This window comes from Bombina bombina, chromosome 11, assembly GCF_027579735.1.
Source record: "Bombina bombina isolate aBomBom1 chromosome 11, aBomBom1.pri, whole genome shotgun sequence".
NCBI lineage: Eukaryota > Metazoa > Chordata > Amphibia > Anura > Bombinatoridae > Bombina > Bombina bombina.
The window spans coordinates 49,715,416-49,741,549 of NC_069509.1; the positions used below are offsets into that span (position 1 = coordinate 49,715,416).

Here is a 26,134-nt window from a genome sequence, read left to right on the forward strand (position 1 = left end):
CAAAGGAAGAACTAAAAAAAAAACCCACATACACAAAACAAAGAGCATTCAACCATGGGGTCCTTTAAGGAGGTACCATCCATAAGTCTGATGGTGGTTTTGCCATTGTCTGGAGGTGATTCCTATACGCAGGTAGACTTTGAAATAGTGGTAAATCAAGGGGATTTTTTTTTAGCATGTTTACATAGTTTTCTTTCATGAATTTCATATTTATTTTTTTAAAAGGGACAGTAAACATTCTATTATTATCGGTTATTTGTAGAGCGCCAGCAGATTCTGCAGCCCTATAAACAAAGGCAGAGTACTACAAAACATTTATAGGGATCAAACGGGTAGAGGGACCTGCCAAGAGTTGCACTGTTGTAGTCAGCTCTTAAGAAGGTGATCTACAAACAGCTGGACTCTTAGGCTTACATGCTAAGGGGGTTCAGGAGAAAGCAATGGAGAAGAGGAACTGATATTAAAAAAAGGTTAGTGTAGGTTGTATGCATCCCTGAACAGTACAGTCTTTAGGGAGCGCTTGAAACTTTCAAAACTAGGGGAGAGTCTTGTGGAGCAAGGCAGAGTTTTGCACAAGATGGGAGCCAGTCTGGAGAAATCCTGTAAACGGGAATGTGAGGAGTTAACGAGAGTAGGAGGTCATGAGCAGAGCGAAGGGGACGGGAGGGGGAGTGTCTGGAGACAAGGTCTGAGATATAAGGGGGGAGCAGTGCAGTTGAGGACTTTGTATGTCAGAGTGAGAATTTTGTGTTTAATCCTAGAGGCAAGAGGAAGCCAGTGAAATGATTGGCAGAGAGGTTCACCAGATGAAAAGCCTGGCAGAGGCATTCATTATGGATTGTAAAGGAGCTAGGTGGCAGCTGGGGAGACCAGAGAGGACAGAGTTGCCGTAATTGAGGCGGGAAAGGATGAGAGAGTGGATTAAAATCTTAGTTGTGTCTTGTGTAAGGAAATGTCTAATTTTAGAAAGATTTTTTTACGGTGGAAGTGGCAGGCTTTAGCCAAGGACTGAAAGAAAGATCTGAGCCAAATGTGACCCCAAGACATCGGGCATGCGGGGTAGGAGTAATGATGGAGTTCTCAACAGTTATATAGAGATTGGGGGTGTAGATTTTGGATGGGGGGGGAAATAAGGAGCTCAGTTTTGGACGGATTTAGCTTAAGATAGTGAGGACATCCAAGAAGAGATGTGAGAAAGACAGTTAGTGACACGGGTTAGCAAGGAAGGAGATAGGTCTGGTGCAGAGAAGTAGATTTGAGTGTCGTCAGCATACAAAAGATATTGGAAACCGTGGGACTTAATTAGGGAACCTAATGATGACGTGTAGATTAAGAAGAGAAGGGGGCGGAGGATCTATTTTTTATGCAGTATGGGCACAATTAAAGGCCATTATAGTCATTTCCAAGCACAGCGTTTTTTAAAATTTCATTGTCATAAATTTTCATCCATATATACATATATTACATGTTATTTCCTGTTTTAAAGATATTTACTTTACAAATGTTAATTATTTCCACTGCCCATAAAAATCTCAAATTTCAGATCAAATAACTTAGGACGGAGCCTGTGCAGTTCATTGTTCATACAGCTCCACTGTCCCCCTTTCCTAAGAAATGCAGGCTGCAGCATTACAGCAACCTGTCAGTCTAAAGCTGATCCGGCCCTCTTTGCGTGTTCATGAATGAATGAATGCATTGGCAGTGGTTGCTATTGCAACCATTGAAGCGTCCTGAGTGTGCTGATAATGTTCTGCATAAAAAGAGAGGTAAATCTATTATAGCAGCTTTTGTAAAGCAGCTTGTCAGTGTTTTTGGTGCTTTCATTTACATATCCATTCTCTGTTATAGTCTATTTCTATTTGGATCATATTGCCACACTTCACTTACTTATGATATTTCACTCATCGATTATTTTTAATATGGCGAATTTTATTACATCAAATATACACTAATATTTCTTGATTCATCAAAGTGACTGTACGTTAAAAACTGTTTAGAATTTTTTAAAAAAAACATATCTAAACCAATGTATTACTTTTATTTGTTTTGTCATATTGTAGCAATAAGCCTTTAGGTAAATTAATGTCCCCTCTATTTTCTGTATGTCATATCGTTTTGCATGATGACAATTATAAACTATACATCTAAAAATGCTTTACACTATTAAATTGACAAAGGGTTAAAATCAGATTGCCTAGCCCTAGACTGCCACGCTAGCAGAACTGATATAAACGTTGCTAAGGGATACCAGTTGCTCTGCTAGAGAGCCAGTTGGCGTCCCCTCTGTTCTAGTGTTAGCATGCTAGTGCGTGCACACTCCCGTATCGGATCAGCAAAGCAATGCCGATTGTGCATGGGAAAAGAAGACTAAACCGCCCATTTCTGGAGCCTTTAGGAAAACCTCCATGTCGGACTATTTTACAATAATAAAAGTAAGATTTCTATAACAAAATATACTCGTTTTTAAAAGGACACTTAAGTCAAAATAAACTTTTGTGATTCAGATAGAGCATGCGTCTTTAAGACACTTTCCAATTTACTTCCATTATCAAACTTTGCACAGTCTTTTTATATTTACACTTTCTGGGAATAAGATTTTACTGAGCATGCGCACAGAGTGTACGTATACTAGTCTATGATTGGCTGATGTCTGTCATATGATACAGGGGACCGGAAAATGGGAGAAAAAATAAATTTGCCAGAAAAAAAATCTACTGCTTATTTGAAATTCAGAGTAGGTTTTATTGCATTTTCTTTTTATTATGCACTTGGTAATTATGCAATTTTGCTGCATTTAGTGGTCTTTTAGAAAACAATATGCAATAATGTTAAATGCACCTTAAGGAATTTTATCATATACAGCATATGAGGACGCTTATTATGGACCTTTAAGAAGCTCCGTTAGACTTACCTTTTTATACACAATGCTTACATATTTATTTTTTTCTCCTAAAAATGCCTTTTGTTTACGCTTCAGAGCTCTTCTGTCTTCTTCATAGGGATGTTGTTAAAGTTCCATTATACTGCTTGGTACAACTACAGTAGCATGGGGTTCCTCTTGTGCTTTAAAGCTGTTCTCTTATTTTAATCCATTACAGAAACCAGTTGGTAAAGCTCTGTATCTTCATACTGGGGGCCGCCATCTTGTATCACATGTAGTGTTGCATCATGGGACAGAAGCTGTGAGCTTTCACAGATCTGTGTTAGACTTTTTGACAGCTGTACCTTGCAGTTTGGTTTAACATGCACAGCAGAGAGTAGAAGCTTTACGTATTTACAGCGTTCTGTACACAGTTTAAAAGTTATCTAACAGCTTTAAAGAGAGCTGCAGGCACAGGAGGAAAACAATAGCATAGTAAGTAGTAGCCATGAAACTGTAGTTGTACCCAGCAGTTTAATGTCCCTTTAAATCACAAACCACTCAATAGTGTCATTCAAGTTGATAGTGCTTGCTCCCACGCTGGATAACGCTATTAGCTGCTTTATTTTAATGTAAAGGCAACATTAAAAGTCATGTGTTGGATAGAGCATAAAATAAAAAAACAAATGTATTTCTTTTTTTCATGGTGGTGAGAGTACACGAGCCATAACATTTGGGATTAAGTTCCCTCCACCAGGATTCAGGCAAAAATTACCCAACACATCAATAGTGTTAATCCCTCCCACTTTCTGCTTCCCCCTCAGTCGCGTATAGCCAAGAAACAGAAAAGCTGTAAGAACATGTCAGGGTAATGTGGTGCATGACAAAACTGGCAGATGACTAAAATAAATAATATTGGGTGGGTCTCATGGACTCTCACCACCACAAAAGAAAGAAATTCATCATATAAAAATAAATTATGTTTTCTTTCCTAAGGTGGTGAGAGTCCACAAGCAATAACATTTGGGATCTAATACCCAAAGCCATGGAGTCCACTATACCCCTTAAAAATGTTTGGGTGGGACCAACGGAGCAGGCACATCATTAATCTGAAAAACAGTCCTGCCAAACACAGCCTCCGACGAGGCAAAAACATAAAAATGATAAAACCTTTATATGGTATCCTAGCAACTGGAGGAGCGTTAAAAAGGAAGTGGTGAGGGAAGGTGGGCAGGCTCGGACGAAGTAAGGAGAAGCCATACAAAATGTGTTGGCTCCACTCCAGCAAGGGTGTGCCCAGCGAGTGTGTGTTGCTTGTATGCTATGAACAAAGTATACCACTGAGTGCGGCTAAACTGTTGAACGGATGTGCCCGTGGGAAATGGAGCATATACTGTGGAGAGGAAAAGTACCCGGCCACAGACGAGACAAAAATGAAGTTAGAATAGGACAGTCCAGATCTACCTACCAGAATGTGTTAAAAGGATGGTAAAAACATAATTTATGCTTACCAGATAAAATTACCTTCCTTCCTGGCAGGGAGAGTCCATGACTTCATTCCTTACTGTTGGAAAATACAACACCTGGCCACACTCCCACTTCCCCTATCCCCCAGTCATTCTGCCGAAGGAACAAGGAAAAGTGGGAGAAACATCAGGGTATAAAGGTGCAAGAAGAAATAATATAAAAAAGGAGCCGCTCAACAAAAATAAATTACGGGCGGGGTCGTGGACTTTCCCTGCAAGGAAGGAAAAGAATTTATCTGGTAAGCATAAATTATGTTTTCCTTCCATAAGGCAGGGAGAGTCCACAACTTAATCCCTTACTGTTGGGAAAACTATAAGCTCCAAAAGACACTAAAGGAATAAGGGGAGGGAACAGAAGAGGCAGACCCTTTTCGGAGGGCACCACAGCCTGCAAAACTTTTCTCCCGAAAGCTGCGTCAGCGGAAGCAAACACATCAAACTTGTACAATTTAGAAAAAGTGTGTAAGGAGAACCAGGTAGCCGCCTTACAAATCCTCTTAAAATCCCAAGAGGAAGCCACTGCTCTAGTGGAATGAGCAGTTATTCTCTCAAGAGGCTGTCGCCTCGCTGTCTCATAAGCTAAGCGGATGACACTTCTCAACCAGAAAGATAGGGAAATTGTAGTAGCCTTCTGCCCCTTACACTTCCCCATATATATGACAAACAAAGAGGAAGACTGTCTGAACACCTTAGTAGATAGAACTTCAAGGCACGAACCACATCTAGATTATAAATCAAGTGTTACTTCGCAGAAGAAGGATTAGGACACAAGGAAGGAACAAAAATGTTTTGATTTATGTTACGATCCGATACCACCTTAGGGAGGAACCCTAATTTGGTACGTAAAAACCGCATTATCAGCATGGAAAACAAGAGAAGGGGGAGTCACAATAGTCAACAAAAAAAGAACCTTCCAAGATAACAATTTAATGTCAACAGTATGCATAGGCCAAACGGAGCCTGCTGCAAAACATTAAGAACAAGATTGAGGCTCCAAGGCGGAGTCCCAGATCTAAACACAGGTCTGATCTTAATCAGAGCCTTAAAAAAAGGACTACACATCCAGAAGCTCAGCTAATCTCTTGTGCAGTAACACCGACAGGGATGATATCTGTCCCTTCAGGGAACTAGCAGATAGACCATTCTCCAGTCCATCCTGGAGAAAAGATAAAATTCTGGCAACCTTAACCTTATGCCAGGAAAAGCCAGGCTCTTCACAACAGTACAAGTAAGTCCTCCACACTTTATAGTAGATACGAGTAACTGGCTTACAAGCTTGAATCAGTGTCAATAACACTCTCAGAAAACCCTCTCTTGGCTAAGACTAAGCATTCAATCTCCACACGTTCAGCCTCCGAGAATTTAGATTTTGATGAACGAAGGGGCCCTATATCAGCAGATCTCTGAGACAAGGTCACCTCCTATAGTGATGAAAGGCAAAGAATGGCTGGGGGATAGGGGAAGTGGGAGGGATCTTTAAGTCTTTGGCGGAGGTGTCTGTGCCTCCTCCTGGTGGCCAGGTGTTGTATTTCCCAACAGTAAGGAATGAAGTTGTGGACTCTCCCTGCCTTATCAAAGGAAATTAAACTTTCATGATTCAGACAGAGAATACAAGTTTAAACAACTTTCCAATTTATTTCTATTGTCTAATTTGCTTTGATCCCCTGGTATCCTTTATTAAAAAGCATACCTAAGTTGGATCTTGAGCAGCAATGCACTACTGGGAGCTAGCTGCCGATTGATGGCTGCACATATATGCCTCCTGTCAATAGCTCACCCAATGTGTTCAGTTTGTTCCCAGTAATGCATTGCTGCTCCTTCAACAAAGGATACAAAGAGAATTAAACTTGATCATTGAAGAAAACTGGAAAGTTGTTTAAAATTGTATGTTCTCTATGAATCATGAGAGAAAACAATTTGGTTTCATGTCCCATTAACCCCTTCATGCTGGGGGGCAAGTGCTTAGATCGGAAAGTTGTGATGTAAACACTTGCTGGAAAAATGAAATTACGTGATCATTGATCCGATCACGATTTCAAGGCTAGGATTAGATCACGGGGGACTGCCTACGATGCTAATCACGTCCTCCCAGTCCGGTTTTTCATTACCTAAAAGGAGGAGGCTGCAATATGCCATATAAGATGGGACGTTCAGCCCAGCGCCATTAGGAAGCACGGAACGTCCTAACGGGCGTTTAGGGGTTAATGATGACTAATATTATTAGGGGGTCATTGTGTGATTCTTCTCTTTTAATAAAGTCCAATGTGTTCCCATATTACACTTAGATCTCTGCACTCCTGTTTTGTTTGTATGCTTTCAAAACAATGTATAAGCCATAAAAAAAAAAACCATTCATATATTCTTTGGTAGGAAAAAATAAAAAAATCACAGTCTTGTATGTAACGGATTTCCCATTCTACCTGATTTATGAGAATGTAATTTGACAGATTGTAAAAGCAATTAATATATAAAACAACAAAGTCGGATATAAAACAAAAAAGCCAAATCAAGATGGCCGTCGTCCATAGTCCATACCACTTAACCAGTTCAACCGCACTTATTAGTTTTTTTTTATAGAGATTCTGCACCACATTCTAAAGCTTTATAAAATGTGCAAATAAAAAAGTGGCATCTTTAAAACAGTACAAAATGATAAGTCCTCTAGTAATGACCAGAGCGTTTCTTTCCCTTTAGAAATTATTTTCTGATTATGTACAAGATTTTTTTTTTTGCAGGGATAAAAAATACTAAATAAAGTCTAAAAAAAGTCAGTGCAGTCCGAAGCTTCACTATATGCAAAGCTCAAGTGCAAACAGGATACGGAATTTATCTCAGGCACTTTGCTCCCTGTTACTGGATATTTTAGGGTCCCTTTGTGTCCATAGATAGAGGAGTCACAGCAACTATTATGTCGTCTCATCGGTCCGGTTCCCAGTAATAATATGAATGGAACGACCGTTCATGTGCGCACTGTTTCATAGCCTGCCGAGTGTGCAGGAGCAGGTGAGGGAAGCGGGAGGTGAAATATGACACAAAATCATCAGGGATGGAACCCAGGGTCTCTTGGACGTCAGCCGGCAGCTCATGGTAATGATGCTTCTGTAAGAAACCAAAGTGACACAGTGAGTCACATAATCATGTTACTGCTTAAAGGGACAGTAAAGTCATCATTAGACATTCATGATTCAGATAGAGCATGCAATTTTTAGCAACTTTCTAATTTTTTTACTACTAATATAAAGTGGCTTAAAATTGCATGCTCTATCTGAATCATGAAATAAAAAAATGGGTTTTGTGTCCCTTTAAATAAAACTTTTTACATTGTTAAAGGGACATGAAACCCAAATGTTTCTTTCATGATTCAGAAAGAGAATACAATTTAAAAAAATGTTTCCAATTCACTTCTATTATCAAATTTTGCTTCATTCTCATATTATTCTTTGTTGAATAGATATCTAGATAGGTAGCGTGCACATTTCTGGGGCAATACATGAAAGGAAATAGAGCTGCCATCTAGTGCTCTTGCTAATGTATAACATTGTTGTAAAACTGCTGCCATCTAGTGCTCTTGCTAATGTATAACATTGTTGTAAAACTGCTGCCATCTAGTGCTCTTGTTAATGTATAATATTGTTGTAAAACTGCTGCCATCTAGTGCTCCTGCTAATGTATAACTGTTATAAAACTGCTGCCATCTAGTGTTCTTGCTAATGTATAACATTGTTATAAAACTGCTGCCATCTAGTGCTCTTGCTAATGTATAACATTGTTATAAAACTGCTGCCATCTAGTGCTCTTGCTAATGTATAACATTGTTGTAAAACTGCTGCCATCTAGTGCTCTTGCTAATGTATAACATTGTTGTAGAACTGCTGCCATCTAGTGCTCTTGCTTATGTATAACATTATTATAAAACTGCTGCCATCTAGTGCTCTTGCTAATGTATAACATTGTTGTAAAACTGCTGCCATCTAGTGCTCTTGCTAATGTATAACATTGTTGTAAAACTGCTGCCATCTAGTGCTTCAGACACGTGCATACTCCTGAACTTACCTTACTGGTGTTCAACAAAGGATAACCAGAAAACAAATAAAATGTGATAATAGAAGTACATTGGACAATTATTTTAAATTGTATGTTCTATCTGAATCATTATTATTTTTTATGTCCCTTTAAGTCTAAAGGGACAGTAAAGTGAAAATCAAAACTTTCAGGATTCAGTTGTGGCATGCAGTTTTAATCAACTTTCTAATTTCCTTCTATTTTCTAAATTATGTTTGTTCTCTTGGCATCCTTTGCTAAAAATTATACCTAGGTAGGCTCAGGAGTGCACTACTGGTAGCTAGCAGCTGATTGGTGGCTCTTGTCATTGGCTCACCAGATGTGTTCAGCTAGCTCCCAGTAGTGTATTGCTGCTCTTTCATCAAAGGATACCAAGAGAATGAAGTAACTTTGATAATAGAATACTCTGTCTTAATCATGATATAAAAAGATTAGGTTTTATGTCCATTCAAGGTAATGATTATTTTTCTCCTTCCAATGAAGTACTGCAGACAAGTTGTCCACATTTTACCAAAGGAGCACTGTTTAATATCCCTTTAAATGATGGGAAAGTTAAAATTAAAGTTTCAGGGGTTAGATAGAGCATGTAATTTCAATAAATGACCTTATATTATCAAATGTACTTTGTTATCTTTGTTGAAAGCTAAACCTAGCTAGGCTCATATGCTAATTTCTAAGCCCTTGAAAGCCGCTTTCTATCTCAGTGCATTTTGACAGTTTTTCACAGCTAGAGGGCGCTAGTCCATGTATGCCATATAGATACTTATGAGAGGGCACTGATTGGCTAAAATGCAAGTCTGTCAAATGAACTGAAATAAGAGGGCAGTCTGCAGAAGCTTAGATACAAGGTAATTACAGAGGTAAAAAGTATATTAATATAGGGGGGCGTGTCCAAGCAGCGGCTCTGAGCAGTCGCATCTTCCTGGAGCTCTGGAGGAAAAAGCAGTAATCTGACGATTATAGATTTATTTTAACAGCATCTAACAAATCTACGATACTTATCTACTCACAGTAACCTGCTCTCAAACTCCATACCTTAAAGGGACAGTAAACCTTAAAAATAATGTTATATAATTCTGCACATAGCGCAGAATTATATAACATTATATTAGCCAAACATTTATAAAACATAATATACCCTATTACATTTTTTTTAAAAAACGCTGTTTTACAGACCCGCTCTCTGTACTCTGCTGAGCGGGTCTGTTATATTTACTCAGCACATCGGGCCAGCTGTATAGTCACAGCCCGGCCCTACCACGCCATAGCACTAAGTGCAGCTCGCTCCTGCTGTCTGACATTATTTTTAAAGTTTACTGACACTTTAACTGTTGTGCTGGTGTTCTCAGAGATGGAATCGGGCAACTTAGGCCTGTAGCGGCAGTGTTCTGTATTATTCCACGACTGCGTTACTTTCACCTACCTCCCACCACGCCTACAAAATACTTTTATAGACAGTTTTGCATGCATGCGCTCACTGGCGCATTCCTACAATAACATTGAAAATTACACTAAAGAGCATGCATGGGCTCACTACCCTCTGCAAATTTTACAGTCTGCAAATTTTACAGAAGTGGGACCTCCACAATTTGTGCACTAGCTGGGGGGGGCATACAAATAATAGCGGGGAAAAAAAGAAAATTTATGCTTACCTGATAAATTTATTTCTATTTTTGACACGATGAGTCCACGGATAAACTTAATTACTAATAGGATATTCACCTCCTGGTCAGCAGGAGCACCACAGCAAAGCTGTTAAATATCACCTCCCCTCACTCCCAACCCAGTCATTCGACCAAAGTAAAGGAGAGAAAGGAAGTAACAAGGTGCAGAGGTGTCTGAAGTTTATAATAACCAACAACCTGTCTTTCAAAAACAGGGCAGGCCGTGGACTCATTGTGTCAAAAACGAAATAAATTTATCAGGTAAGCATACATTTTCTTTTTTTTTTTTTATGACACGATGAGTCCACGGATCAAATTAATTACTAATGGGAATCAATACCCAAGCTAGAGTACACAGATGATAAGGGAGGGACAAGACAGGGAACCTAAACAGAAGGCACCACTGCTTGAAGAACCTTTCTCCCAAAAGCGGCCTCAGCCGAGGCAAAAGTGTCAAATTTGTAAAATTTTGAAAAAGTGTGAAGAGAGGACCAAGTTACAGCATTGCAAATCTGTTCCACTGAAGCTTCATTCTTCAATGCCCATGAGGAAGCAACAGCCCTTGTGGAATGAGCCGTTACTCTCTCTGGAGGCTGCTGTCCAGCAGTCTCATATGCAAAACGTACTCTTCAGCCAAAAAGAAAGAGAAGTAGCCGTAGCTTTCTGTCCCTTACGTTTCCCTGAGAAATCTACAAACAATGCAGAAGACTGACGAAAATCCTTAGTCGCCTGCAGGTAAAACTTTAAAGCACGAACCACATCCAAATTGTGCAGAAGCCTTTCCTTCTGAGAAGTAGGATTGGGACACAAAGAAGAAACAACAATCTCCTGATTAATGTTCCGATCAGAAACTACTTTAGGAAGAAATCCTAATTTAGTATGTAAAACTACCTTATCAGAATGAAAAATAAGGTAAGGGGACTCACACTGCAATGCCGAGAGCTCTGACACTCTGCGAGCAGAAGAAATAGCAACAAGAAATAAAACTTTCCAAGATAACAACTTAATATCTAAGGAATGCATAGGCTCAAACGGAGCCCCTTGAAGAACTTTAAGAACTAAATTCAAACTCCATGGAGGAGTAACTGGTTTGAACACAGGCCTGATCCTGACCAAGGCCTGACAAAATGATTGTACATCTGGAACATCTGCCAGACGTTTGTGTAACAAAATAGACAAGGCAGAGATTTGACCCTTTAGAGAACTAGTCGATAAACCTTTCTCCAAACCCTCTTGGAGAAAGGACAAAATACTAGAAATCCTAACTCTATTCCATGAGTAGCCCTTGGATTCACACCAATAGAGATATTTGCGCCAAATCTTATGGTAAATCCTTCTAGTGACAGGCTTACAAGCCTGAATCATGGTCTCTATGAGCGAGTCAGAAAATCCCTGCTTGGATAAAATTAAGCGTTCAATCTCCAAGCAGTCAGCTTCAGAGAAACTAGATTTGGTTGAAGGAAGGGTCCTTGAATTAGAAGGTCCTTCCTCAACGGAAGTCTCCAAGGTGACAGAGATGACATGTCCACCAGATCTGCATACCAAATCCTGCGAGGCCAAGCTGGTGCAATGAAGATCACCGATGTCCTCTCCTTCTTGATTCGAGCAATTACCCGAGGAAGCAGAGCAAACGGAGGAAATAGGTATGCTAGACTGAAGGTCCAAGGGACCGCCAGAGCATCTATCAGTTCCGCCTGGGGGTCCCTGGACCTTGACCGTATCTCGGGAGCTTGGCATTCTGATGAGATGCCATGAGATCCAATTCCAGTTGACCCCACTTGAGAATCAGGTTGGAGAACACTTCCGGGTGGAGTTCCCACTCCCCCGGATGAAAGGTCTGCCTGCTCAGAAAGTCCGCCTCCCATTTGTCGACCCCTGGGATGTGGATCGCCGACAGATAGCAAGAATGGGCCTACGCCCACTGAATTATCTTGGACACCTCTGTCATCGCTAAGGAACTCCTCGTTCCTCCCTGATGATTGATGTAAGCCACTGAAGTTATGTTGTCCGATTGGAACCTGATAAATTTGACCGAGGCTAACTGAGGCCAGGCCAGGCGAGCATTGAAGATCGCTCTCAGTTCCAGAATGTTTATAGGAAGAACAGACTCTGACTGAGTCCACACCCTCTGAGCCTTTAGAGAGCCCCAGACTGCTCCCCATCGTAGAAGGCTGGCATCTGTTGTCACTATTACCCAAGATGGTCTGCGAAAGCATGTTCCCTGGGAAAGATGATCCAGAGACAACCACCATTGCAGAGAATCCCTTGTCTCCTGTTCCAGAAGTATTCGAGGAGACAAGTCCGCATAATCTCCGTACCATAGCCTGAGCACGTTTAACTGCAGAGGTCTGAGGTAGAACCAAGCAAACGGGATGATGTCCATTGCCGCCACCATCAGCTCGATTACCTCCATGCACTGAGTCACTGATGGCTGAGAAGTGGACTGAAGGGCTAGACAAGTATCGAAAATCTTTGATTTCCTGACGTCTGTCAGAAAAATCTTCATTGATAGGGAATCTATTATGGTTCCCAAAAAAAGATACCCTTGTATTTGGGACTAAGGAACTCTTTTCCAAATTTACCTTCCACCCGTGAGATCGCAGGAAGGATAACACCCTGTCCATGTGGGATCTTGCTAGTTGTAAGGATGGCGTCTGGACTAGGATGTCGTCCAGATAGGGCGCCACTGCAATGCCCCGTAACCGATGCACCTCCAACAGCGATCCCAGAACCTTTGTGAAAATTCTGGAAACTGTGGCAAGACCGAAGGGAAGAGCCACGAACTGGAAGTGCTTGTCCAGAAAGGCAAACCTTAGGAACTTGTGATGATCCCTGTGAATGGGAACATGCAGGTACGCGTCCTTTAAATCCACCTTTGTCATAAATTGACCCTCTTGGATCAAAGGGAGAATGGAACGAATAGTTTCCATCTTGAAGGAAGGTACTCTGAGAAATTTGTTTTGACTCTTGAGATCTAAAATTGGCCTGAAGGTTCCCTCCTTTTTGGGAACCACAAACAGATTGGAATAAAATCCCAGACCCTGTTCCTGTATCGGAACAGGAACAATCACTCCCAGATCGGAGAGGTCTCCTACACAATGTAAGAACGCCTCTCTTTTTGTCTGGTCTGCAGATAATCTTGAAAGCAGAAACCTGCATCTGGGAGGAAAACTTTTGAACTCTAGTTTGTATCCCTGGGTCACTATGTCTATTGCCCAGGGATCCTGAACATCTCGAACCCAAGCCTGAGTGAAGAAGGAAAGTCTGCCCCTACAAGATCCGGTCCCGGATCGGGGGCAGACCCTTCATGCTGACTTTGGTTCAATGGTGGGCTTCTTGGATTGTTTTCCCTTATTCAAAGACTGATTGGGTCTCCATGAAGATTTAGACTGTTCCTGCTTGGAGGCGGAAGAGTAAGAATTTCCCGTGAAATTTCGAAAGGAGTGAAAATTGCTCTGTCTTCCCTTTTGCTTATTTCTCTTGTCCTGAGGGAGAAGGCGACCCTTACCTCCCGTAATATCAGAAATTATTTCTGCCAAACAAGGTCTCGCTAAACACTTAGACTTGGAAGAGACATCCGCAGAACAAGGTTTTAACCATAAGGCTCTGCGAGCTAGAATAGAGAAACCTGAAATCTTTGCTCCCAGTTTGATAACTTGAAGGGAAGCATCCGTAATAAAGGAATTAGCTAATTTAAGGGCTTTAATCCTATCCTGGATTTCATCCAGAGGAGTCTCTGTTCTAATAGCATCAGACAACGCGTCAAACCAATATGCCGCCGCACTAGTGACGGTAGCAATGCACACCGCTGGCTGCCATTGTAAGCCCTGGTGTACATACATCTTTTTGAGTAACCCCTCCAATTTTTTGTCCATAGGGTCTTTAAAGGCACAACTATCCTCTATGGGTATAGTAGTTCTCTTAGCCAAAGTGGAAACCGCACCTTCCACCTTGGGGACTGTTTGCCAAGCCTCCCTGACAGAGTCGGCTATGGGGAACATCTTCTTAAATATAGGAGATGGAGAAAAAGGGATACCTGGTCTCTCCCACTCCTTAGCAATGATCTCAGAAGCTTGGCCTGGAACCGGAAACACCTCTATTGAGGAAGGTACCTCAAAATATTTGTTTAGCTTACTGGATTTTTTGGGGGATAATAGCGTCCGTGGAGTCGCTGTCGTCTAATGTAGGTAAAACCTCCTTAAGTAGTAAACGGAGGTGCTCTAGCTTGAACCTGAAAGAAACCACTTCAGTATCAGCAAGAGGAATTACACTGTCAGAATATGAAATTTCACCTTCAGATGCTACTATGGTATCCTCCTCCTCCGGCTTCTGGGAGGGTGCATCCGCAATAGAAATAACTGCGTCAGAAACTTTGCTTACTGAATGTCTGATTTTCCTCTTACGCTTTCCTTGCAACATAGGAAAGGCAGACAACGCATCTGAAACTGCAGAAGACATGAGAGAAGCAATGTCTTTTAAAGTAACCCCAACTGGAGCCACCGAGGAAACGCAGGGCACTGCATGTGAGGGCTGTAAAACTTGGGACGCTTGAGGAGAAAGCTGCGGCATATATTGAGCATTGTCATTAGAATCCTGACCAGCATCCTCCTTAGAAAATGTTGGCTCAGGAAAATTTTTATCCCTGTAACTTAATAGTCCTCTCAATACAAGAGGAACAAAAAGGTATTGGTGGTTCCACATTGGCATCAAAACATAAAGCACAGGTGACATTTTGCAAGGCCTCATGGTCCATTCTTAATGGATAGAACTAGTAATTAAAAACTGAATTTTTTAACAAAATTAAACAACAAAAAAACGTTACTGTCACTTTAAAACTTAAACATGTAACTTTTTTACTATAAACTGCAGAATGCGGTAAAAACGATAGTTAAACAAAACATTTCAAACACTTCTATACCTCAGCTGTCTGCTGAGGTGCCTACCTGCCCCACAACATCAGCAGATACGTCCTCCTAGCAAGGAGATAATCCTTAGAGCAGCAGGAAACGATATGAGAAACCGCTCCTAGAAACACTTGTCTTACATGAAACCAAGCGTTTCTAGTCGGCCTGTAGCTATGTCACCTCCGTAGATGCAAGAGAAATGGCTTGTAATGCTAAAAATCTCATCACACTTAGCCCCGCCCCTCGTGGGCGTCTATTAACAATCTCCCGGTCCGTATTATTCAAGCTAAACTGCCGGGAGCAGTGGAATCGCCATAAAAGTTTTAACTATGCAGCGTTCTCAGCCCCAGTGCCTGCTATGCTGCCTAGTAGACTCCTTTTAGAAAGGATAAAAAAAAAAAAAAAATAATGTCCCAATTGAAAATAAAGAGCTTAAGAGCCCTTTCCTCTTTCTAAGTGAATATAGTGCCCACTTTTTCTGATTTGTGATTCCAGATATAAAGTTAGATTAGTAGAAAAATGTGGTGTTGTCTTACAGCGCTATGTATGGAAGACCTATGGCTCCTGTCCAAAGCAGGTCCCCAAATACCCGCAGTTCGAAATATGGGTTTAGAAGATAGTTAGATAGGAGCGCCAAAAGTAGACGAGGTCTGGGGGGTAGGGAAATAAGTGTATTGTTAGATCACATGTAGGAGTAACACTATATGCTTGATATAATACTATTGATGAACCACAGAGGTGGTATTAATCAGTATTAAACTTTGTCATATTTATTAATGTAATCAGTTTTAAACTTTGTGATATTTTGTAAAGACTATTTTAGAATCTTTTCTGTGCTATACACTTAATTTGTATTTATCTTGCACTCTGCCCACTATTCAGTTAGTGCCACCACCACCTTCTGGTAACATCGACCTCAGTCTTAAAATTCAGGGACATATGTGCTTAGAATTTTTTAAATTCTAGAATTTATCTGTACTATACACTTTACGATCTCATTTACGCATATGATAGGACCATCACCACCTCTGTGGTTCATCAATAGTACTATATCAAGCATATAGTGTTACTCCTACATGTGATCTAACAATACACTTATTTCCCTACCCCCCAGACCTCGTCTACTTTTGGCGCTCCTATCTAACTATCTTCTAAACCCATATTTCGAACTGCGGGTATTTGGGGACCTGCTTTGGACAGGAGCCATAGGTCTTCCATACATAGCGCTGTAAGACAACACCACATTTTTCTACTAATCTAACACCTCACTTTACCACTTCGTATCACTAACGTAGGCAAAGAGAATGACTGAGTGGGAGGGAAGGGAGGAGCTATTTAACAGCTCTGCTGTGGTGCTCTTTGCCAACTCCTGCTGACCAGGAGGTGAATATCCCATTAGTAATTAAGATGATCCGTGGACTCATCGTGTCATAAAAAAGAAATAGTGCTCCAGACACGTGCATGCTTCTGAGCTTATGGTCTCGATTTATCAAAGGCTTCGCCGCGTTATGACTGCAGGTTCTCAAAAGAGAACCTGCAGTCAGTATTTATCAAGCAGCAGTCATCAGACCGCTGCTTCCCTAACTCTTCTCCACCTCTTAGGTGGAGAATTTAAATCTCCCCGGTTTTGTCCGACCCTGGGAGATTGACAGCTCCTGCCCGCGCGTGATTGGCTGTGTGCGGACAGGGGGCGGCATTGCACGCGAGCGCAAAATAGCGCTCGCGTGCAATGTTTAATTCTGCCAGGGGAATTCAGTCCGCCAGAGTCGAGCTGCGGCGGAAAGGGGCACATATGTACGCCCATGTCGACCATAGCTTGATAAATGGAGCCCTATGTGTAGATATAACTTCTCATATCATGTCATCAGTTTATACATACAGAGCTGGCAAAATAACAGCGGAATGAACGGGCTCCATTTGTGTACCTTGTTCCGCATAGCTCGAAGAAGGTCACGTACGGAATTCCCTCTGTAGGATCTGAACTTCCTGAGGTCTGAAAATAAAAAAATGGCATAGAGTAAAGAATGAAGTTAGAGAGCAGAATTGGATTTGACATTTATTAACCGTATATGCAGGATCTGTACAATACCTGTTTGAAGTGGGACAGATATGTGCATTCTCCAGTTTACTCTGACCACAAAACGGGAATCCGTCTCAAGGGCAACAATGATTGGACTCTCTAGTGGCTCCTTTTCAATTCGGTCACTAACATCCTGGAGGTGGCACAGTATCACAAATTATTTCAGTTAAAGGGACATTAAACTAAAAATGTACTATGCCATAAAATGTTTCATTACAAGTACTATAAAACTATACTCACTCAATGTACCATCATTAATTTGCCTGCTTTTCCTGTAATTTTAATTTGAAAAACTGTAGATTTTGCTCTGCCTCCAGTGGCTGGAGTGGATTCTGCAGATTTCAAAATCTCTACAAAGTAATTGTTTAATCAGCGCAGGAACTTTACATAGCAAAGGAAAACAGAATTTATGTTTACCTGATAAATTACTTTCTCCAACGGTGTGTCCGGTCCACGGCGTCATCCTTACTTGTGGGATATTCTCTTCCCCAACAGGAAATGGCAAAGAGCCCAGCAAAGCTGGTCACATGATCCCTCCTAGGCTCCGCCTTCCCCAGTCATTCGACCGACGTAAAGGAGGAATATTTGCATAGGAGAAATCATATGATACCGTGGTGACTGTAGTTAAAGAAAATAAATTATCAGACCTGATTAAAAAACCAGGGCGGGCCGTGGACCGGACACACCGTTGGAGAAAGTAATTTATCAGGTAAACATAAATTCTGTTTTCTCCAACATAGGTGTGTCCGGTCCACGGCGTCATCCTTACTTGTGGGAACCAATACCAAAGCTTTAGGACACGGATGAAGGGAGGGAGCAAATCAGGTCACCTAGATGGAAGGCACCACGGCTTGCAAAACCTTTCTCCCAAAAATAGCCTCAGAAGAAGCAAAAGTATCAAACTTGTAAAATTTGGTAAAAGTGTGCAGTGAAGACCAAGTCGCTGCCTTACATATCTGATCAACAGAAGCCTCGTTCTTGAAGGCCCATGTGGAAGCCACAGCCCTAGTGGAATGAGCTGTGATTCTTTCAGGAGGCTGCCGTCCGGCAGTCTCATAAGCCAATCTGATGATGCTTTTAATCCAAAAAGAGATAGAGGTAGAAGTTGCTTTTTGACCTCTCCTTTTACCAGAATAAACAACAAACAAGGAAGATGTTTGTCTAAAATCCTTTGTAGCATCTAAATAGAATTTTAGAGCGCGAACAACATCCAAATTGTGCAACAAACGTTCCTTCGTTGAAACTGGATTCGGACACAAAGAAGGCACGACTATCTCCTGGTTAATGTTTTTGTTAGAAACAACTTTCGGAAGAAAACCAGGTTTAGTACGTAAAACCACCTTATCTGCATGGAACACCAGATAAGGAGGAGAACACTGCAGAGCAGATAATTCTGAAACTCTTCTAGCAGAAGAAATTGCAACCAAAAACAAAACTTTCCAAGATAATAACTTAATATCAACGGAATGTAAGGGTTCAAACGGAACCCCCTGAAGAACTGAAAGAACTAAATTGAGACTCCAAGGAGGAGTCAAAGGTTTGTAAACAGGCTTGATTCTAACCAGAGCCTGAACAAAGGCTTGAACATCTGGCACAGCTGCCAGCTTTTTGTGAAGTAACACAGACAAGGCAGAAATCTGTCCCTTCAAGGAACTTGCAGATAATCCTTTCTCCAATCCTTCTTGAAGAAAGGATAGAATCTTAGGAATTTTTACCTTATCCCAAGGGAATCCTTTAGATTCACACCAACAGATATATTTTTTCCATATTTTGTGGTAAATTTTTCTAGTTACAGGCTTTCTGGCCTGAACAAGAGTATCAATAACAGAATCTGAGAACCCTCGCTTTGATAAGATCAAGCGTTCAATCTCCAAGCAGTCAGTTGGAGTGAAACCAGATTCGGATGTTCGAACGGACCCTGAACAAGAAGGTCTCGTCTCAAAGGTAGCTTCCATGGTGGAGCCGATGACATATTCACCAGGTCTGCATACCAAGTCCTGCGTGGCCACGCAGGAGCTATCAAGATCACCGATGCCCTCTCCCGATTGATCCTGGCTACCAGCCTGGGGATGAGAGGAAACGGCGGGAATACATAAGCTAGTTTGAAGGTCCAAGGTGCTACTAGTGCATCTACTAGAGTCGCCTTGGGATTCCTGGATCTGGACCCGTAGCAAAGAACCTTGAAGTTCTGACGAGAGGCCATCAGATCCATGTCTGGAATGCCCCACAGTTGAGTAATGTGGGCAAAGATTTCCGGATGGAGTTCCCACTCCCCCGGATGTAATGTCTGACGACTCAGAAAATCCGCTTCCCAATTTTCCACTCCTGGGATGTGGATTGCAGACAAGTGGCAGGAGTGAGTCTCCGCCCATTGAATGATTTTGGTCACTTCTTCCATCGCCAGGGAACTCCTTGTTCCCCCCTGATGGTTGATGTACGCAACAGTCGTCATGTTGTCTGATTGAAACCGTATGAACTTGGCCTTTGCTAGCTGAGGCCAAGCCTTGAGAGCATTGAGTATCGCTCTCAGTTCCAGAATATTTATCGGTAGAAGAGATTCTTCCCGAGACCAAAGACCCTGAGCTTTCAGGGGTCCCCAGACCGCGCCCCAGCCCATCAGACTGGCGTCGGTCGTGACAATGACCCACTCTGGTCTGCGGAAGCTCATCCCCTGTGACAGATTGTCCAGGGACAGCCACCAACGGAGTGAATCTCTGGTCCTCTGATTTACTTGTATCGTCGGAGACAAGTCTGTATAGTCCCCATTCCACTGACTGAGCATGCACAGTTGTAATGGTCTTAGATGAATGCGCGCAAAAGGAACTATGTCCATTGCCGCTACCATCAAACCTATTACTTCCATGCACTGCGCTATGGAAGGAAGAGGAACGGAATGAAGTATTTGACCAGAGTTTATAAGTTTTGTTTTTCTGGCCTCTGTCAGAAAAATCCTCATTTCTAAGGAGTCTATTATTGTTCCCAAGAAGGGAACCCTCGTTGACGGAGATAGAGAACTCTTTTCTACGTTCACTTTCCATCCGTGAGATCTGAGAAAGGCCAGGACAATGTCCGTGTGAGCCTTTGCTAGAGGAAGGGACGACGCTTGAATCAGAATGTCGTCCAAGTAAGGTACTACTGCAATGCCCCTTGGTCTTAGCACCGCTAGAAGGGACCCTAGTACCTTTGTGAAAATCCTTGGAGCAGTGGCTAATCCGAACGGAAGTGCCACGAACTGGTAATGCTTGTCCAGGAATGCGAACCTTAGGAACCGATGATGTTCCCTGTGGATAGGAATATGTAGATACGCATCCTTTAAATCCACCGTGGTCATGAATTGACCTTCCTGGATGGAAGGAAGAATTGTTCGAATGGTTTCCATTTTGAACGATGGAACCTTGAGAAACTTGTTTAGGATCTTGAGATCTAAGATTGGTCTGAACGTTCCCTCTTTTTTGGGAACTACGAACAGATTGGAGTAGAACCCCATCCCTTGTTCTCCTAATGGAACAGGATGAATCACTCCCATTTTTAACAGGTCTTCTACACAATGTAAGAATGCCTGTTTTTTTATGTGGTCTGAAGACAATTGAGACCTGTGGAACCTCCCCCTTGGGGGAAGCCCTTTGAATTCCAGAAGATAACCTTGGGAGACTATTTCTAGCGCCCAAGGATCCAGAACATCTCTTGCCCAAGCCTGAGCGAAGAGAGAGAGTCTGCCCCCCACCAGATCCGGTCCCGGATCGGGGGCCAACATCTCATGCTGTCTTGGTAGCAGTGGCAGGTTTCTTGGCCTGCTTTCCCTTGTTCCAGCCTTGCATTGGTCTCCAGGCTGGCTTGGCTTGAGAAGTATTACCCTCTTGCTTAGAGGACGTAGCACTTGGGGCTGGTCCGTTTCTACGAAAGGGACGAAAATTAGGTTTATTTTTGGCCTTGAAAGACCTATCCTGAGGAAGGGCGTGGCCCTTGCCCTCCGCTGACCAAGATTTTAACCAAAGCGCTCTGCGCGCCACAATAGCAAACCCAGAATTTTTCGCCGCTAACCTAGCCAATTGCAAAGTGGCGTCTAGGGTGAAAGAATTAGCCAATTTGAGAGCACGGATTCTGTCCATAATCTCCTCATAAGAAGGAGAATTACTAGTGATCGCCTTTTCTAGCTCATCGAACCAGAAACACGCGGCTGTAGTGACAGGGACAATGCATGAAATTGGTTGTAGAAGGTAACCTTGCTGAACAAACATCTTTTTAAGCAAACCTTCTAATTTTTTATCCATAGGATCTTTGAAAGCACAACTATCTTCTATGGGTATAGTGGTGCGTTTGTTTAGAGTAGAAACCGCCCCCTCGACCTTGGGGACTGTCTGCCATAAGTCCTTTCTGGGGTCGACCATAGGAAACAATTTTTTAAATATGGGGGGAGGGACGAAAGGTATACCGGGCCTTTCCCATTCTTTATTTACAATGTCCGCCACCCGCTTGGGTATAGGAAAAGCTTCGGGGGGCCCCGGGACCTCTAGGAACTTGTCCATTTTACATAGTTTCTCTGGGATGACCAAATTCTCACAATCATCCAGAGTGGATAACACCTCCTTAAGCAGAGCGCGGAGATGTTCCAACTTAAATTTAAATGTAATCACATCAGGTTCAGCTTGTTGAGAAATTTTCCCTGAATCTGAAATTTCTCCCTCAGACAAAACCTCCCTGGCCCCCTCAGACTGGTGTAGGGGCCCTTCAGAAACAATATCATCAGCGTCCTCATGCTCTTCAGTATTTTCTAAAACAGAGCAGTCGCGCTTTCGCTGATAAGTGGGCATTTTGGCTAAAATGTTTTTGATAGAATTATCCATTACAGCCGTTAATTGTTGCATAGTAAGGAGTATTGGCGCGCTAGATGTACTAGGGGCCTCTTGTGTGGGCAAGACTGGCGTAGACGAAGGAGGGGATGATGCAGTACCATGCTTACTCCCCTCACTTGAGGAATCATCTTGGGCATCATTTTCTCTAAATTTTGTGTCACATAAATCACATCTATTTAAATGAGAAGGGACCTTGGCTTCCCCACATTCAGAACACAGTCTATCTGGCAGTTCAGACATGTTAAACAGGCATAAACTTGATAACAAAGTACAAAAAACGTTTTAAAATAAAACCGTTACTGTCACTTTAAATTTTAAACTGAACACACTTTATTACTGCAATTGCGAAAAAGTATGAAGGAATTGTTCAAAATTCACCAAAATTTCACCACAGTGTCTTAAAGCCTTAAAAGTATTGCACACCAAATCTGGAAGCTTTAACCCTTAAAATAACGGAACCGGAGCCGTTTTTATATTTAACCCCTTTACAGTCCCTGGTATCTGCTTTGCTGAGACCCAACCAAGCCCAAAGGGGAATACGATACCAAATGACGCCTTCAGAAAGTCTTTTCTATGTATCAGAGCTCCTCACACATGCATCTGCATGTCATGCTGTCCTCAAAAACAAGTGCGCAATACAGGCGCGAAAATGAGACTCTGCCTATGATTAGGGAAAGCCCCTAGAGAATAAGGTGTCCAATACAGTGCCTGCCGGTTATTTTACAAAATTCCCAAGATTAAAATAATTCCTCAAGGCTATGGAGTATAAAATATGTTTATATATAAATCGATTTAGCCCAGAAAATGTCTACAGTCTTAAAAAGCCCTTGTGAAGCCCTTATTTACTGTCTGTAATAAAATGGCTTACCGGATCCCATAGGGAAAATGACAGCTTCCAGCATTACATCGTCTTGTTAGAATGTGTCATACCTCAAGCAGCAAAAGTCTGCTCACTGTTCCCCCAACTGAAGTTAATTCCTCTCAACAGTCCTGTGTGGAACAGCCATCGATTTTAGTAACGGTTGCTAAAATCATTTTCCTCTTACAAACAGAAATCTTCATCTCTTTTCTGTTTCAGAGTAAATAGTACATACCAGCACTATTTTAAAATAACAAACTCTTGATTGAATAATAAAAACTACAGTTAAACACTAAAAAACTCTAAGCCATCTCCGTGGAGATGTTGCCTGTACAACGGCAAAGAGAATGACTGGGGAAGGCGGAGCCTAGGAGGGATCATGTGACCAGCTTTGCTGGGCTCTTTGCCATTTCCTGTTGGGGAAGAGAATATCCCACAAGTAAGGATGACGCCGTGGACCGGACACACCTATGTTGGAGAAATTCGATATTTGTACTCGTCCCTGAACTTCAAAACAGTGCAAGTTTTAATAAAATAAATTATTAAAGGGATAGTAAACCCAAATTTTTTTCTTTCATGATTCAGATAGAGCATGCAATTGTAAGCAACTTTCTAATTTACTCCTATTATGAATTTTTCTTCCTTCTCTTGGTATCTTTATTTAAAAAGCAGAAATGTATGTTTAAAAGCAGGCCCATTTTTGGTTCAGAACCTGGGTTGCACTTGCTTAATAGTGGCTAAATGTAACTAACCCATCAGCAAGTGCAACCCAGGTACTGAACAAAAATGGACCGGCGCCTAAGCTTACATTTCTGCTTTTCAAATAAAGATAGCAAGAGAATGAAGAAAAATTGATAATAGGAGTAAATTAGAAAGTTGCTTAAAATTGTTGCTCTATCTGAATCATGAAAGAAAAAAAAATGTGTTCAGTGTCCCTTTAAATGCTTTTAAAACATTCATTTTGCATGCAGCTCTTTCGCAATGCATTGCAAAAACGATGATGAATAATCTAAATAATTATAAATACAAATTTATGTTTTTAAAGTCCCCTGTAGTCCAACAAAACTTAAAGGGTCAGTGTACTGTAAAATTGTTTTTCCCTTAATGTTTTTTTTCTAATTACTTGCCAGCTGCAGAGTATACAAAAAAGAAAATAGTGAGACGCACTTAACTGAGACGGAACAAAAGCTAGAAAAACTTCTGTGCTTGTTCATAAGGCTGAAACGCTGGATTGTCACTGGGCAGGGTCAGACTAATATGCTACAGGATATTTGTTCTCTGTGAAAGGCATAGTGTGCTAAAAGCGTATGCACCCTGAGTGGCAATGGCCTTGTGAACAAGCAGGGAAGTTTTTCTAGCTTTTGTTCTGTCTCAGTGGAATGCGTCTCTCTATTTTCTTTTCAGCTGCAGAGTACAAAATCTATGTGAAATTAATTCTTTATGTTTATTTTTTATATGAAATATCTGTTTTTCTCAGAGAAACCACAACCCATCAAAATGGGTTGAGGTTGCAGGGAAATCAGATCACCTTATTTTATCACTTGCTGTACACACACATGCTTTTTTATATTATCTCTGTCTGTAAACCCAGCCCAATACTGAGAGAGAACAATTACAAATTTAAATTTTTATTACTTATCTCTCCTACACCCCACTGAAAGTGTAATTTCTTCTGCTGGCTGTGTTTACACAGCATGTGTATAGCCAATACTAAGTATAGAAACTTTCAGTATAGGTAGTGATACCAAAGACAAAATCAGCTATTTAAAAATGCTGATATAAAGGTAAATGAGATATTTGAAAACAATTAAAAACACTCCAGCAGGTAAAACTAATCATTGAGAACAAATTAAAGTGGAGACAAATATAAGGCAAACTGTTCCTTTAATATCCCTTTAACAGACATTCTAGTGCAAAAAGTCAGCACTGTTCTTAATGAAGCAAATTTCTAATTCTGATATGCTGTTAGATTCACATTTACCCACTGACATATTCACCCACATTAGACACCCATAAACAGTCTATCAGTAAAACCTTAAAAATACTCAGGGCTTCAGCTAACCCCAGACGCACGCACTCACACACAAACACTGCCCTGACTGTCATCTAAAAAGAGAATCTACTCTAATCCAGTTAAACACTTACCTTAAATTGCGCTCGTGTGTAATGCCGAATACCTGCAGGTAATTTTGCCCCGCCACAGGCGAGCTGAGGCATACAGGGGCGCGTATACGCGCCCCTGTACGCCTCAGCTATAATAAATCTAGCCCTAAATGGCTTTGTTAAGAGTCTCTGGTTAAAAAAATAATTAAACAGAACATCATAGGAATTGCAAGCACAGATACACCACCTTCCATTCCTCTCTAACCTGGAAAAATTGAAGCTGTTTCTCCGGGGACCAAAAGAACGGATGTCTCAGCACGCACTTTGAAGAGGGCCGAAGTAGCGGGTCGCTACTAATCATCACCTCAACCAAATCCCGCAGAACCACATTCTCTGCAGAAGATGATGGAGAGAGTAACACATTAGTTAAACATCACAGTTTATAATGTGGTTTCTTTTCCAAGAACAAAACATTTCCGTATAGTCATAAGACTCATATCTCACCATGAATATCCTCTTGGATCTGGGGTAGACTGTAGGACGCTGTCAGGATATTTCCCTGTCTCCGCAAGCTGTCACCGAATGGATGATGTCCTTGCGACATTACATAGTAAAACACGCACCCTGCTGAAAATATGTCCACTGCTGAGGTCTGTGAGGAAACAGATTATTAGCGTATCATTTTTACAGGACATATGCAGGTAATTGTCCGCAATAGCTCACAGACAAATATACATATTCAGCTGTTATTGGATTACATTGATCACATGATATGAAGGACAGAAAAAAACGTTAAAAACAGCCTATTACTTGTTTTAACGCAGCAGCAAGTTAAAACTGAGCGCTACTACTGCATGTATTTGGTTATTGTGTGGAGTGATCCTTCAAAGAAAATCTAACAAGTACAGTTACAAATACTCAAATACAGAACTGAAAATTGGAAAACATGGTGAAATCGAAACTTTAATAAACTTTAATTATGCTTACCTGATAATTTTCTTTTCTTCAGATGGAAAGAGTCCACAGCTGCATTCATTACTTTTGGGAATTTAGCACCTGGCCACCAGGAGGAGGCAAAGACACCCCAGCCAAAGGCTTAAATACTCCTCCCACTTCCCTCATCCTGCCGAGGAACAAGGAACAGTAGAAGAAATATCAGGGTGAAAAGGTGCCAGAAGAACAAAAATAACAGACGCCCCACAGAAAAAATACAGGCGGGGAGC

The 26,134-nt window shown here is 41.5% G+C and overlaps 1 protein-coding gene across 1 annotated transcript in view; it reads right to left on the minus strand.

Moving 5' to 3' along the window:
- Positions 1 to 6,614: 6,614 nt before the first annotated feature.
- The window catches only part of ERN2 (endoplasmic reticulum to nucleus signaling 2), a 63,831-nt gene continuing 44,311 nt past the window's right edge, over positions 6,615 to 26,134 (minus strand). The window contains exons 19-23 of the mRNA XM_053695293.1: positions 25,416 to 25,563; positions 25,177 to 25,304; positions 17,106 to 17,229; positions 16,942 to 17,009; positions 6,615 to 7,485 (exon numbers count right to left, since the gene is read on the minus strand). Coding sequence (XP_053551268.1) covers positions 7,303 to 7,485; positions 16,942 to 17,009; positions 17,106 to 17,229; positions 25,177 to 25,304; positions 25,416 to 25,563 — 651 coding nt within the window. The 3' untranslated portion in view covers positions 6,615 to 7,302. The remainder of the gene's footprint in view (positions 7,486 to 16,941; positions 17,010 to 17,105; positions 17,230 to 25,176; positions 25,305 to 25,415; positions 25,564 to 26,134) is intronic.